Source organism: Miscanthus floridulus, chromosome 6, assembly GCF_019320115.1.
Source record: "Miscanthus floridulus cultivar M001 chromosome 6, ASM1932011v1, whole genome shotgun sequence".
Classification (NCBI taxonomy): Eukaryota; Viridiplantae; Streptophyta; class Magnoliopsida; order Poales; family Poaceae; genus Miscanthus; species Miscanthus floridulus.
In genome coordinates, this window is record NC_089585.1 from 138,947,574 (window position 1) to 138,962,965 (window position 15,392).

At 49.5% G+C, this 15,392-nt stretch overlaps 1 protein-coding gene and 1 pseudogene across 3 annotated transcripts; one reads left to right on the forward strand and one right to left on the reverse strand.

Moving 5' to 3' along the window:
• Nucleotides 1-8,689: 8,689 nt before the first annotated feature.
• LOC136461340 (F-box/kelch-repeat protein At5g26960-like) lies at nt 8,690-9,587 on the reverse strand (annotated as a pseudogene).
• A 356-nt stretch (nt 9,588-9,943) lies between these two features.
• LOC136459868 (pentatricopeptide repeat-containing protein At4g14850-like) lies at nt 9,944-14,435 on the forward strand. Of its 3 annotated transcripts, none has more exons than XM_066459710.1 (6): nt 9,944-11,656; nt 11,748-12,492; nt 12,557-12,619; nt 12,931-13,003; nt 13,721-13,862; nt 14,236-14,435. In XM_066459710.1, the coding sequence occupies exons 1-2, from the start codon at nt 10,005-10,007 to the stop codon at nt 12,211-12,213; spliced, it is 2,118 nt and encodes a 705-aa protein (XP_066315807.1). In that variant the 5' UTR covers nt 9,944-10,004; the 3' UTR covers nt 12,214-12,492; nt 12,557-12,619; nt 12,931-13,003; nt 13,721-13,862; nt 14,236-14,435. The 3 variants fall into 3 exon arrangements, with proteins under 3 accessions (XP_066315807.1, XP_066315808.1, XP_066315805.1); XM_066459711.1 differs by having other exon boundaries at nt 11,748-12,285; XM_066459708.1 differs by having other exon boundaries at nt 11,748-12,619.
• Nucleotides 14,436-15,392: the final 957 nt, after the last annotated feature.

Consider the following 15,392-nt stretch of genomic DNA (forward strand, 5'->3'; position numbering starts at 1 on the left):
TGAGCTGGTTCTTGTAAAATCCGCTGTGTTTGAAGCACGTGCGCTCCGATTTGACATGTGCAGATCATGTGGATTGTGGAATTAGCAACTGAGAGTGACACACATGGAGACGTCGCACTCGGCGCGTATATCCGCCGGAGCTACCGCTACCGTCCTGCCGCCCTCGTGCATGTCTGCCAGAGCTATCGCCATGCGAGCCACCGGACTGGTGGCCAAGGAGATTGGAGATAAGCTTCTCTGCATCGAGGACGCGAACAGCTTTGAGCGGTGAATGAAGGGGAAAACGACGGACGGAGCTTAACGTAACCGGCGCAACTGGTGCCCGGACGACCGGCGCAACTGCACGCATCTGGACGCCTCACGGGACCACCTATCCGATGCAATAGAACAAGCGCGTCCTTGCGTGCGGCCTGTCTCTTGCTGCGCCGCCGTGCCTCGTCGCGTCACCATCTCCTACCATGCCGCCATCCCCTCGCGCCCATTGCTCTCCACGCCCCATCCTCACCGTGCTCCATCACCCCGAATGTCCAATGAGAAATTTTTTATCGGAAGATCTGTTGCACCACAGAACAATGTGAGATGCAACATCAGAAGTATTACTTGTTTATAACATCAAAATAAGTCTACTGCAACATCAGAACAAGGTGACTGCAACAACAGAACAAACCTACTGCAATGTGAGATGTAGGATAAAAAAAAATTAATACAATAAAGAAATATTATTTGTTACAACATCAGAACAAGGCTACTGCAACAACAGAACAAAGCGCAATGCGAGAAAGCAACATAAAAAAAAGAGACTAATACAACAAAAAAAATTATTTTTTGCAACATCAGAACAAGGCCACTGCAATGCGAGATGCAACATCAGAAAACAAAAAAAAGAGACTAATGCAACAAAGAAATATTACTTGTTGCAACAGCAAAAACAAGGCTACTGCAACAGAGCTCGCCGAAACCCTAGCCACCGCCGCGTCCAGAGAAGGAAGAGGAGGAGGGTTCAGATCTATAGGAAAAGGAGGGGGAGCTGAAAGGTCCTTGTTTGGTTTTGGTAATTGAGTGACAACCTAGATGGACTAATTATGTTTAATGTGAGATACACAGGTGATTAGTCCATAGGTACATCATGTGTGAGCAATCTTTGTCATAGAGGTGAAATGACTTGGAGATGTTGCAAAGCTCACATATGTGATGAAGGAGCTCATTGCATATGAGCCATGACATGGAGTCATGTGATCAAGGTGGAGAAATCAAGATAAGATTTGGCTCGACGGTCCAGTTGCAAGTGTGAAGAGCAAGTTGAGTGATGACTTGGCGTCGATGGACCGAAGCAACGGTGAAGAGCAAGATAAGTTAAATCGATGAACCAATACGGTCATGTGATAATATGAAGTGGATCATATCATTTGGTGATTGATTGGTGCATGTGTTGCATCAACAATGGAGGAGATGGAATGAAATACGCAAGGCAAAGATATAACCTAGGGTATTTTATATCACCGATCATAGATGTGTAGAGAAGTTGATGACCGGGTTTAGGATAGATGGTCTGTTATCAAGAGGGGCTAACTTGTTTGCATATCGGTCATCTAGTGCCACTCGAGTGATCTAACTTTGCATCGTTGCTGGGATCGAGTGGCGTGGCAAGTTGAGTGACTAACTCCTTAAAAATTTTTGTGAAAATGCTAACACACATACATATGGTGGTGTACACTTGGTGGTGTTGGCATATTTGCAAATGAGAAGAAGTTGGAGTTGATGTGGATCTAACTCGATGAAGAAACGGATACAGGAAAGTGTCACTACGAGTGACCGGGCGCTGGCCTCAGTAGGACCAGCGTGTCTGGTCAGTGGCAGCAGTTGGGTGCAGTCTCGGTCAAGTGATCGGACGCGTAGGTCCTGCGTCTGGTCACATGTGATGTATGATGACGTAGGCGGCGTTGGAGTTGGCGCGCGGATGCAGAGCTGATCGGACGCTGGCCTATGTCCGGTCATGCAGGAGCGGACGCGTCCGGTCGCGTAAAAGCTTCTCTGGACCGTTATTGGAAGCTATCGGACATGGCTTAGGGCAGCGTCAGGTCAAGCCGAGCAGCGTGTCCGATCAGTGACTGCTGACGCGCGCGCGAGGTAACTGTTGGCATCAACGGCTATTTTCAAACGACTAGTGCAACGTGGAGGCGCGTACAGCAACCGGACGCAGGGACCGGCGCGTCCTGTCCCTTGGACCTACGCTTTCGGTCACCCCGAGTTATGCCCTATTAAGGGGTACAGCAGCTCTTTCTTGTGGGGGCTTATAAATAGCCCCTTGACCTGCCTTTGGCCGGTTGCTGAGCACCCTCATGCCTATGTGGCTTATATAGGAGTCTTAGATGCTCTCTAACTGTAACAGAACCGCCTAATCTAATGTCTCCCAGGAGTGCTTGTCTTCCATTAGACACTAAGCACCCAAGGGAGAACACTAAATTACTCGGTTCTGTCGGGCACATCCTGTGAGAGAACCTAAAAATCCACATTTTTGTCATCAGGATCACAAATGAGAGAATAAAGCTTACATCATTCTTAACCATTTCTTACATCACTTTTAATACAACATCAGAGTATAACATTTATTATTTAACAGCGGAATGTAATCATATTATCAGAGTTATGAACAATTTAATTTAACAGCGGAATATAAACATATGATCAGAATTACAGTGCAAATAAATACCTACTCATGAAATGATGAAGCATTGATATATAAACTATGATAACATATTATAATACTTTCATTCACAAAAACATTTAGCGAGAGTTATAAATAAAAACCAAGATCGCGACGTAAAGGAATCCTCGCTGAGCCCACCAGGAGGTATCCACACACACAAGGGTTAGCTCTAGCATCCACCTGTCACCTACAACAGGGGGAATAAAACCCTAAGTACTCAATTGTACTCAGCAAGACTTACCCGACAGGAGGAAAAAAAGACTCCAAGGATATGTAAAGATATCTGGCTTGTGGATTTATTGCATTAGCATGAAGAGCGTGCGTCCTTATATTCGATTTTTATTAATAGCCGCATTAGTTCATTAACTAACCATTATATGTAAGCACATGTGCTACTTTTAAGCAGGTGGTAAGCAATCAGATTTCCTTTTTTCATCTTCCATCTTTCATCTTCAGTTCTTACTACGATGCTAAACTGTAGACAAGTCGTACCGGAACGCCCGGTGATTCGTGAATCAATGCCCCCAGCTGGGTACCCCAAAAACACACGCCCTGCTTATACCCAAGGCACAAGCAGGACCAACCCATCACCCTCATGTCCTGGGGTCCTAGGTCCCGTCCAAACTGGGACTCCAAGCTCTCGTCCCTGAGTCCTGAACTCAGTGCGGTGCAAGGACCTCCTCCACAAAAAAAAACCCTGACAGTCGGTCTAGAAAGAGCTGGAACCCACCGACAAGAGAGCAACAAGTCTTCTAAGTGCCCATACCCAAGTATGTGCTCGGAATAATAAGTCTGTGACTTGCCTAGAGCCTTATGCAATGGCCGGTCCTTAACCGACATAGACAGAAAAAGCAGTGTAACTAAGCTATGCCCCGCATCCACAGCGACACAACCTTTTACACCCACCAATACCCAAACCATATCCCTGTTCGGTCACAATTTTTCCTTTCCACCATTTATATTTTCTAAGTGATAATAATACGGTAATATATTTCCTATCTCTCACGAGTGACAGGCAATCATTCGACTTCTATCGGAGTCCTGTAGCACAGCAATCTACACGATCATGTCATACTAGTAAGACTCATATGATAAAAATATATATGTAAGTGGGTTTTATTCAACTCCTTAAACTTAATGCACAAATATAATTTAAAATGCAGAAAAGTAGGGGTTATGCACCGGAACTTGCTTGGGTAAAATATATTAAAAAGTTAGTATCTGCATCTTCAGATCATCCACCATCAACTGAATAGAAAACCCATTGCATCATCTACTAGAGAGAATACCATTACACCATCTTTGGATTCTCAATCCTTCTTCAATTGATCCGTTGATCCATCATCGTATCTATATGATATGCATTGATGCAAATGCATAGATGTAAATAATCAACGACAATTGAAATGCTTAAAAATTCGATCATGCCTCACAAGCTAACAAGATAGCTCTAATGCTGGTCTACGTATCCATGTTATCGAATAAGGCGTTACTTCCCAACAATTATTTTAGTTATACAAACCCAAGTTATTTCTTTATCTCATTTTATCAATTTAATTTTTATTCGGAATAGGGCATCATTATCTATTTAGCAACCTAATTATTCTGGAGCTACAAAAATTACAGCGAGTACCTAATATTGCCAAATTTTAGATTCAACAATATTACCAATTTATCATAGAAATTCCTACAAGTTTATATTTTACAATATTAAGTACCTTATCTTAATTATAGAGTTTCCAAAAATATTATCAAACTATGTGAACAAAATATATTAATAGGTAGATCATGATTTTAGGAACTCAACAAAACTGGTTTGACATTTTTATGATTTTTCTATGATTTACTATAAATTTTACAAGTTTATTTTCAAAACTAAATTAACAAATGCTTTAGAACGAAAGAGAGCCAGCGGCCATCAAAATTGGCCCAGCGAACGCGTGGCCACAGCGTGGCCCATGACCGGCGCTCCGGCCCATAGGCACGCGCGGCCAAACTGGCCAGGCACGGCCTAGCGGCACAGTACCGGCCCATAGAGCGCGCGCGCAAACGGCCCAGGCAGGACGCGGAGCAGGCCGCGGCCGCGGAGGCGCAGGGCGAGCGGCCCACAAGCCGGCCCATGCGACGTGGCCCAGGCACGGTTTGCATTTTTGCAATAAAGGACCCCGCGTTTCTACCTATTAATATGCTTCCGTTTCTACTATTCCTGTGAGTCAATATTATCACACCTAGGCCCTTACTTTTATCACTATTTACACTTAAGTCCACCAGCTACCTTGATATACAGAGCAGTGTAGTGTGGAGGAATCGATCGGCGGCCAACGAAGGTGATGTGCAGGGCAGCGAGGGCGACCACGGTGCATCGACGGGTGGTTGCGGCATGGCGGCTGGCGAGGGCGGCCCTTCGGCACCGGCGGACTAAGCGTTGAAAGTGGAGCCCTATGGCGGCATCGGTGGCATGCGGCTCAGCAGCGTCGGCGGCTCCTAGCGCGAACGGTGTCGGGATGGAGGCATAGGAGCAGGCATGGCCGGAGAGGAGGGTGTGACCAAGAGCCGACCCCCGGCGAGGTTCTCCGCGTGGCAGTGTGGCGAGGTGGAGCTGCGCGCGGCCACTCGAGCCCAGGCGCGCTCACGGGGAGGCAGGGCGACTGAACAGCGGCGAAGGAGCGGGGAAAGGGGTGGGGCTGTGGCATGGAGAAGGCAGCGATGATGCGGTGCATGGCAGCGCGGGGGAGAAGCGTGGCCATGACCCGACATGCCTGGACACGGCACAGACCGAGGCAAAGGGGCGCCTAAGAGGGGCGACGTCCGGCCAAGGCAGGTCAGGGAGCTTGCGTGCACGGTGGCCGACGATGGAAGCGCGGCCACGACGGGCGCTGTGGCTCGGTCCAACGCGGGGACCACGACGGTGCTCTAGGCTTGGGCGGCTGCGGCACAGGCGCGATAAAGGAGCAGCGGGCCCAGCGTGGCAGGGCGGCTTCCTATCTCCGGCGGATGCTCATGCATGCGGGTAGCGGTGACGACCGAAGGTGCAGCAACGGCGGGGCACTATAGGCCCAGCGCGGCTGCGGCTTGGCAGGCGAAGAACGCGATGTCATCGCGAGACAAGCAGAGGAGCGACGCTGCGACACGGCACCGGCATGACGTGGCCCCGGCAGGAGCTGCGGGGAGGGCGAGCCAGAGGTGGAGCGGTCCAGCGTGGGCCATAGGAACTCGCTCGCACGCGTGCACACGACGGCCGGCGACGATGGGCGCTGCCACCGTGGGTGCACGACTCGGCGGCAAGACAAGCAGAGAAGGCAGGGAAGAGCGGGAGAGCGAGCTGGGAGGGCGAGCGGGCGCTGGGGCAGCGACTCCGACGCTGGGAAAGGAGGACGCGCACGCCCGAGGGGGAAAAAGGAAGAGACGACGGGCAGCAGTGACGGTCGTGGCCCAGCGGCACAGTAGAGAGAGAAAAGGCAGACGGAGGCAAGGAAAGCAGAGCAAGAGCAACAGTTCAGAGGTGACCGGCTTGCTTGTCTGGTAGAGGGAACCGTGGAGCAAGAGGTAGACCAACAAGCAAGGTAGGCAAGGACAAGACCGAGGGTGCAGAAAAATAGAGAGAAACAAAGAGCGACTGGCGGACAGGAGCTGGGGCCGGCCACAGAATAGAAAAAAGAAGGGGACCGCAGCACGATGGTCGGCCAACTTCCACTATGCAGGGACCGTGCGGCGTGCTCTGGCAATGTTGCAGAGCGACGAAACGATGTGAGCAGCAGGACAAGCAAGGCAGTACACGGCAGCAGCAGCCCGGCCAACTTTCATCCATTAGCGCGCGCGCGCCGTACCGGCGAGTTAGGTGGGGCGAGTGGGCAGCAGCACTATCGTTATTATTTCAGCTCTCAAATATTCATTTACCAAGACGACAATTGATATTTTCCAACACGACTAAAACACGAAAGTTTGTTACTCGACATTTTAAATGCAACCAAAATCATACTCCGAATTTTACTTAAGTACTATATACCAGTCATATAGTATTTTTGTTTATAAAATTATTTTCATGTTCAATCCCACAGAACAAGCCATGCGTCATTTACTTGCTAGAACCGTTATCAGACATTCCTAAATATTTCTACGCACTGCGTAATTTAACTTGAGCGTTTATTCGAGTCCACGAAACTAAGTCACACAGGATTCGCTTATCACATCAAGTATGTTTTAAATCAAAATTTTCGAGAAACTCGTTTCAAAAATTTGACTTAGGCCTAAATCACGGTGCTAAACGAGCTCATAACACCAGGGGTGTTACGCTAACTCACATGTGCTTGCAAGATTGCGAATCGATTGCGAGTGAGTGTGATTCTAGTGTGATTGCATCGTGAAGTTGCATCGAGTGGCACTACGTGATCGTGTTGCAAGCCGGTGGTGCTTGTTACTCTTGAAGATTGCTACCTCTTAGACGGCTTGGTGGCTTATGACTTTGTTGAAGCACACGAGAAGATTGTGCGGTGGTCCGGAGGAGACTTTGTGAGGGGGATTGTACTCACCCCGCGGGGATCATAAAGAGCAACTCTAGTTGAGCATGTTATTGAATTACCTTCACTTTCGGGGTAGGTTCTTACGGTGCACGACGTGCGGCTTAGAGGGTGATGCCAATTAGCCGCCGAACCATCAAGTGAGTGGTCGACACAACGGGGACGTAGCTTGGTGGCAACCAAGTGAACCTCAGGAGAAAATCACTATGTCAACATTGTCTTCATCATCTTCTCGGTGGTTTGCATTCCGCGAAACACAAGCTTGTATTACTTTCATATATTGTGCTTGTGTAGTTGCTCTTGTGACTAGTTTAGCTTTAGTAGCTTGCTAGTTGCCTTCTTGCTTGTGTAGCATAGAAGTAGCTCCTTTGCGTGGCTAATTTGGTTTTAGTAACCTTATTAGTCATATTGCTTAGTTTATGTAGCTAAGTCATTTACGCTCTCTAATTTGGCTTGTGTAGCCTTGTTATTGAATACTGCTAGTGAGCTTAGGTGGCTTTGTGTTTTTCCTTACTAGATTGTGCAGGTGCTTCCCGGTTTGGTTGAAGTACTAGTTGTATAGGTTTGTGTGATCTTGCAAGCTAGAATTGGATAGGTGAGCACTAGCTAATTCGGCACCTTGGTTGCCTCTTTAGGATCTTTTTAAGGTGTTTGTGAACTTAGATAGAGGGTTGTAGTCTTGGCTAGACCGATAGTTTTAATTTCGTATTTATTTCGGTTAGCCGATATGATTAATTTTAGAAAGGATTATTCACCCCCTCTAGTCCGCCATCTCGAGCGCTCAGATCCGCAGGAGGAGGAGAGGGGGGCTTAGATCCAGAGAAGAACCGACCTACCTCGTCGGAACCGCCGCGATCATCCTCGTCTCCAATGGGGGAGCAGGAGCAAGAGCGGGGTCGTTGGAGAGCACAGAGTAATATGGAGGTCGCGCGGAGGGGAGGAAGGGAGCGCCAGCGGGTGGCGCGCGCCACGCGACGTGCGTCCCGAAGTGCGGCGCGGGTGAGACTTTGGCGTTTCACCCATCATCAAAAACTGGCTTCACACTTTTACCATTCCGCAAAGTGGTTTCGCTCGTTTGCCATTACGAGACTGGTGTAACCCGCTTAAATACATTTTGGGTAGTTTTTATTCGTGGAAAAAAAAGACACATCATCCCACTTCTACCCCTGTCTGCTTTCTCCTTATACGATAGTCATCGTTCCCCGTTCGTGGTCAAAACGGATCGACGCACCAGGTGCCGCGTCCCGCCTCCGCCCGGCCATCCAGGTGCCGCCTCCCGTCTCCGCTCGGCCATCCAAGCGCTGCCGCCCTCCCCCAGGCCATCCAAGCGCCGCACAGAATGCAAGGAAAGAAAGAGCTCACCCAGCATAGAGATGGCCAACCAAGTACAACTACAGATCAAGCTACCCGTGTGTCAAGACTCAAGGGCAGCACCAAGAAATCGCATGGAGCAGCAATCGATTTCTCAACAGCAATCCCCACAATGCCGACGACATAGAGGTGTCCGTCCCCGGCACCGCACACGCCCACGACGCAGCCGCCGCTGGGCATGGCCCGCGGGCGTGCCCATGCCCAGGCGCTCAACGCCACGTGTAGCGCGTCCACCGACCCCGCGCACGCGTGCGCCTCCACCAGTGCCGCCGACGCCCCTCGTCCTCCCACGGCGGCACCTCCGGCGACGTAGAACACGCAGCCGGCGCTGGCGCCTGTGCAGCCGTACCTCTGGCGGGGTGCCTCCGCGACGACACGCCACGCGTCGGCGGCCGGGTCGTACTCCTCGACCGCAGCGGTGCGCGCGAACCCGCCCGCGACATAGATCCACGCGCCCACGGCGGCCGCCGCGAACTTGCTCCGCGGGAACAGCGTGGGCGCGCACGCTCTCGCCGCGCCCGTCAACGGGTCCACCCGCAGCGTGGCGCCGCGGCCGACCAGGTACACGTGCCGCCCCACCACAACGGCGCGTGCGTGCGCGAACTAGTGCGGGAGGAGCGGCGGGGGCAGGAGAAGGGGAAGCGTGGCGACGTCGAGCGAGCAGGAGGTGGGGGAGGCGTGGAGCTGGAGGAGCAGCGCGCGGGAGGACGAGGAGACGGCGAGGAGGCAGGAGCGGAGGCGGCCGCGCGCGTGGCGGAGGTGGAGGAATGCCTGGGACGCGAGTAGGGAGGCGAAGCGGCGACACATGGCGGGGAGCGACGGGAGCGAGGCGCGGGCACGCGGGCGAGGATCGCGAGCAAGAGCTCGTCGGGGAGTGCCGCGATGGGGGGCTCCGTCTCGGGGTCGGGAACATCGGCGTCGGGGCCGAGACGGGGATGGGGACCGGGGATGGAGGAGAGGGAGCAATGGAGAGAAGGCCGATCCGTATTCATTTTGACGAAGAAAACAGCATGCACGGATAGAAGTGGAAGAATACGTTTTTTTCCACAAATTAAATTATCTAAAATGTATTTTAGCGGATTATGTTAGTTTTATAATGTCAAACGAGCAAAACCACATTACGGAATGATAAAAGTGCGAAACCAGTTTTTAAGAATGGGTGAAACGCCAGAGTCTCGGCACGGGTGGGACGGTAGTGAGCGGATGAGTATTGGAGGAGAGAAGCGAGCTGGCGAGCGGATGAGTACGAGCGCGGTGAAGGAGGTGTGTCCGACGGACCGGACATCTGATAAGATGCGTTATCATTAACGTAACGGGATGGGAGACGGCTCCGTATAGGTCTGTGGATGGCGGCCCACCTCCACCACCACCTCCACGTATGCGGAGACACGTTTAGGAGACAGCCAGACATGCAAGGCAAGCTCCAGCCCCAGCGCCAAATGCGTCGCGCCGCCGCCGCCGCCGCCGTGGCGGTCGACCCGCAGCTCCTGGCGGGCGCGGTCGAGGCGGCGATCGCCTCCCGGTCCCCGCGGCTCGGCCGAGCGGCCCACGCGCGCGCGCTCAGGCTACTGGTCCCGGCCCTCCCGCCCTTCATCTGCGCGCACCTCGTCAACCTCTACTCCAAGCTCGACCTCCCGGGCGCCGCCGCCGCGGCGCTGGCCGCGGACCCTAGCCCTACCGTGGTCTCCTACACGGCCTTCATCTCGGGCGCGGCGCAGCACGCGCGCCCGCTCCAGGCGCTCTCGGCGTTCGCCGCCATGCTCCGGCTCGGCCTCCGCCCCAACGACTTCACCTTCCCTTCCGCCTTCAAGGCCGCCGCGGCCGCCTCCGCGCCCGCCGCGCCCGCCGTCGGGCCGCAGGTGCACGCCCTCGCGCTCAGGTTCGGCTACCTCCCCGACGACGCCTTCGTCTCGTGCGCGGCGCTGGACATGTACTTCAAGACGGGCCGCCTCGCGCTGGCGCGCCGCCTGTTCGACGAAATGCCCAATAGGAACGTGGTCTCCTGGAACGCGGTCATGACGAACGCGGTGCTTGACGGCCGGCCCCTCGAGACGGTGGACGCCTACTTTGGGCTCCGGGGGACCAGTGGGATGCCGAACGTGGTCTCGGTCTGCGCGTTCTTCAACGCGTGCGCTGGCATGACGTACCTGTTCCTTGGGGAGCAGTTCCATGGTTTTGTGGCCAAGTGCGGCTTTGACAAGGATGTCTCCGTGTCCAATTCTATGGTGGACTTTTATGGGAAGTGTCGATGCGTGGGGAAGGCCAGGGTGGTGTTTGATGGGATGGGAGTTCGGAACAGCGTGTCCTGGTGTTCTATGGTTGTTGCATACGCGCAGAATGGGGCAGAGGAGGAGGCTTTCTTGGTGTACTTGGGTGCAAGGAGAGCTGGGGAAGAGCCGACCGACTTCATGGTTTCCAGTGTGCTCACCACTTGTGCGGGTCTGCTAGGACTTGACCTTGGGCGTGCTCTGCATGCAGTTGCTGTCCGTTCCTGCATTGATGCAAACATTTTTGTTGCTAGTGCATTGGTTGACATGTATGGGAAGTGTGGCGGTGTCCGAGACGCTGAGCAGGTATTTTTCGAGATGCCACAGCGAAATCTTGTCACATGGAATGCGATGATAGGAGGTTATGCTCATATTGGTGATGCTTGGAATGCACTCGCAGTGTTTGATGAAATGATAATGGGTCGAGAAACAGCACCTAATTACATCACACTTGTCAATGTTCTCACGGCCTGCAGCAGGGGAGGTTTGACAATGGAAGGGTATGAGTTGTTCCAGACAATGAAGCAGAGGTTTGGGATTGAACCAAGAATTGAGCATTATGCTTGTGTAGTGGACTTGCTTGGTCGTGCAGGAATGGAAGAGCGAGCTTATGAGATTATACAGGGGATGCCAATGAGGCCTTCCATTTCTGTCTGGGGAGCACTACTTGGGGGATGCAAGATGCATGGGAAGACAGAGCTAGGAAGGATTGCTGCTGAAAAGTTGTTTGAGCTTGATCCTCGGGACTCGGGCAATCATGTTCTGCTCTCAAACATGCTTGCATCTGCTGGCAGGTAAAGTAACTTAAGTACCCTTCTGTTCAATCAAGCTGCACTCTCTCATAAATTGTGCTTTGGATTTAATGTAAGTTTTGAATTGCTCCAGGTGGGCAGAAGCAACAGATATAAGGAAGGAGATGAAGAATGTTGGAATCAAGAAAGACCCAGGGCGTAGTTGGATCACTTGGAAAAATGTTGTCCATGTTTTCCAGGCTAAGGACACAACACATGAGATGAATAGTGAGATCCAGGCATTATTGGCAAAGCTCAAAGGGCAAATGCAAGCTGCTGGCTACATGCCAGACACACAATATGCTCTCTATGATCTTGAGGAAGAAGAGAAAGAATCAGAGGTGTTTCAACACAGTGAAAAGCTTGCTCTGGCATTTGGATTGATCTGTATACCACCTGGTGTACCAATAAGGATCATGAAGAATCTGCGAATTTGTGTAGATTGTCACCGGGCTTTTAAATTCATATCTGGTATTGTTGGTAGGGAGATAATTGTGCGGGACAACAATATGTTTCATCACTTCAAAGATTATGAGTGTTCATGCAAGGATTATTGGTGAAAGTTTTATCCACCAGATATACTGATGCATGTTTTGTTGGCATCTCTAGAACCACTTCTGCAGATATAGAAGGTAACTATTTTTGTTCCTTTACATGATTTGTATTCTATCATGCGACGCGCACCCCAGGCCTGAGGAGGCACGGCCCCAAGACGGCGGTGGCCCAGCTCCAAGGCGGCGGCACGCACCTCGGGCAGATATAGATTTATTGCACGCACCTCAGGCCTCGGCCCCCTGGCGGCTGCGCATCCGGTCCTGAAGCTGCAGCCCCACCACTAGGTTCCCCTCCCTCCCTAATCCTAATCCAATCGATTTGGCTTTGATTTCGATGTCCATGCTGCAGATCCAGTGAAGGGGAGGAGGAGCAGATCTAGTGATGATTTGGTGCCAGGGATGCCATCTGCCTGTAGGGTTCTTGCTTTGACGACTTATTTCCGATGCTTTCTTAACAGCAGCCTGCAATAGTTGCACCGTCAAGAGTCCAATTTGTCACATGTTCTAGTGTTATTTGACTGTGATGGGTGCCATTGCAAAAAAAAAAAAAAAATGTAGAAAAGGTCATGATATGAATTTACGCCTCTTGCTTTTACATTTCATTTAATTTCTGTGGGGTTATAGTTATCTAAGGTCCTTCAAATTGCGCCTCTTTTATGTATCACATGAATAATAAACTCAGTATTGATCACTGTTGTAGTAACGGTGGTTCTTGTTTGGCAGATACCTGGTTGAGTGACTTGCAGAGAGGAAGAAGTGCAAGTTCTTCCTTTCTATACCTGACCCTTGAACCAAGGTTTGTGCTGAACTAATTTTCTTTTCAATGCCTTAGTGACAACCGGAGCTCAATGGCCCCATGAACTATTTTTCTCTGTTTTAAGCATAGTCTAGTTTGCTGTTCTGTTAGTATAACTTGTACTCTTTAAATTTCCACCATGCTACCATGTCAATGTCCCATTAAAAAATGTTTCTTAAGCAATAAATCTATACAGCTCCAGAATAGAAACTTACACTGCTTCTGTCTAAAGTGATCATTGGGACACTACTAATGGTTGCTTTGTCAACCATTTCTTATTTCCATCCAGTGATCTGATAATTGTGTAATCTGATAATTGTCTATCTAGTTAGCTAATTTGGCCAGCTTATGAATAGAAACTTACACTCTTTCTATCCTTCTGCGGTACTTGGTAATTGGTAATTAGGGGAACATTATTATTGTGGTACTAGGAATTGTAATTTGTGACCAGCAATGGATTTGAGACATTTTGGTGTAAATTTTATCGCTGCAGATCCATTGCATGCGGTTTTAGGATTCCTAAATATCCCTTATGATGGTACAGTGCCAGTTCTAGTTTTGTGCACTTCTGATGTAATGCATTTATAGCAATATTGTCACACTGCATTAGTGAGGGATTTACCAAGCTTTTTTCTTTGTTCTTCTGTATAAGCAATTTCAGTAGGTTCCTTCTAGTTGTAAAGTAGTTCTAATGTTTTCTATCTATCCATGTTCCAGATTGAGAAGGCTTTCCTCAAGCAGATTTCTATATTTTATAGCACAAAGAAATCTGGCAAGGGTAAGAAGCCAGGCAAGGGTGGCAACCGATTTTGGAAGAGCATTGGCCTTGGCTTCGAAGACTCCTAGGAAGCAATTGAAGGTATAATGGTTTCCCTTCGCTTATTTTAAACACCATGAGGTGATTAGGTCATGATCCCTAGTGCTACGATGTACCTAGTTTGAGATGGTGAAGGACAACATGTTCAGTTTAATACTTTTCTGTTCTGAATGAATTTTTTTGTTCCTGCTTGGTAGAAATTTGTCCTAAATAATTAAATTCGTAGTCTAGCTCCAAATTTCATTTGCTATTTTGAAAACAATGAGGTTATGTTCCCAAATACTATGGCACATGGCAACAATGCATTTCTTAGTGATTGTCCTAACATGCTTTATTTATATGAAGAAGTAAATCAGTTTTGCTTAAAGTCCCATGACATTTGCAAGATCTCTAACAGCAGAATATTCCACTGCAGGTTTTGTTGAAGTGGAAGAACCATGCTGATTCAAGTATTGAAAGGCTGGTAGTGTAAAATAGGCTCAGTCTTTGTATACATAGCATTAATGATGTAAAACATCAGTGGGTCTTCGATTTTCATTGAGAAGCTCAGCCCGTATGGGAGTCTTACTATACGTTGATTCAACTTTAATTGGCAGACTAAGGCGGTGTTTTGGATCTGGTGACTAAAATTTAGGAGGTGTCACGTGAGAGTATCGTATGGGATGTTCGGATACTAATAAAAAACAAATTACAGAATCCGTCAGTACTCTACGAGCCGAATTTATTAAGCATAATTAATCCGTTATCAGGACATGTTTACTGTAGCACCACATTGTCAAATTATGGACTAATTAGGCTTAAAAAATTCGCTTTACAAATTAGTCATAAACTGTGCAATTAGTTTTATAATTAATCTATATTTAATACTTTATGCATGTGTCTAAACATATAGCGACTAAAGTTTAGGAGAGTAACCAAACACCCATTTACCCTCTAAGTATACATCTATTGGAAAGTTGAGAGAGGCTACTAGGCTAGGGACGTGCCACATGTGCGCGACACCGCCGAGCCGTGAGGAGTCGAGTGCCACAGGCAGACACGACGTGCCCGTCGACATCGCGATTTTTTGACTTGTGCAGATCATGTGTAGTTATCAACTAGACTGAGTGACACACGGAGACACCGCATTCATTCTCACGCGAGCCTGCATATTATGCCGTCACCTGAGCCTCGTGAACATGCAGGTTCGTTAGTGTTAGGCTAGTCTCAATGGAGTTTCATCAGAGTTTTATGGGCATTAAATAGGCTGATGTAGCACCGTATTGATGAAGAGAGAGATGATAAGAGCAAGGCTAATAATACAGTCGGGCTTGCTGGCTGTAAGGTTTTTTTGTAGCCTTCTCTCAGCCCACTCATACAATAGTTGGCTCTTTACAGTTAATACATGGCCCACTTGTCTCTCTCACAGACTTTTTTGGTTCTTGTGCCCAAGCCGGTTGTAAGCTTACAGCCCGCTTCTCCTCTCTCTCCTCCCCCCTCTTCTCCACCTCAGCATTTAGTCGGCTTACAGCCTGCTATTATACTTGCTCTAAGAGTTTTATGGGAGTAGAGAGAGTTTCATAGGGATGAAAC

Excerpts from the sequence above, each read along its gene's own strand:
- LOC136459868 (XM_066459708.1), top strand. The coding sequence starts at position 10,005 with ATGCAAGGCAAGCTCCAGCCCCAGCGCCAAATGCGTCGCGCCGCCGCC. Across the intron at positions 11,657-11,747 it reads ATGCTTGCATCTGCTGGCAG|GTGGGCAGAAGCAACAGATA; the intron begins GTAAAGTAACTT and ends GAATTGCTCCAG.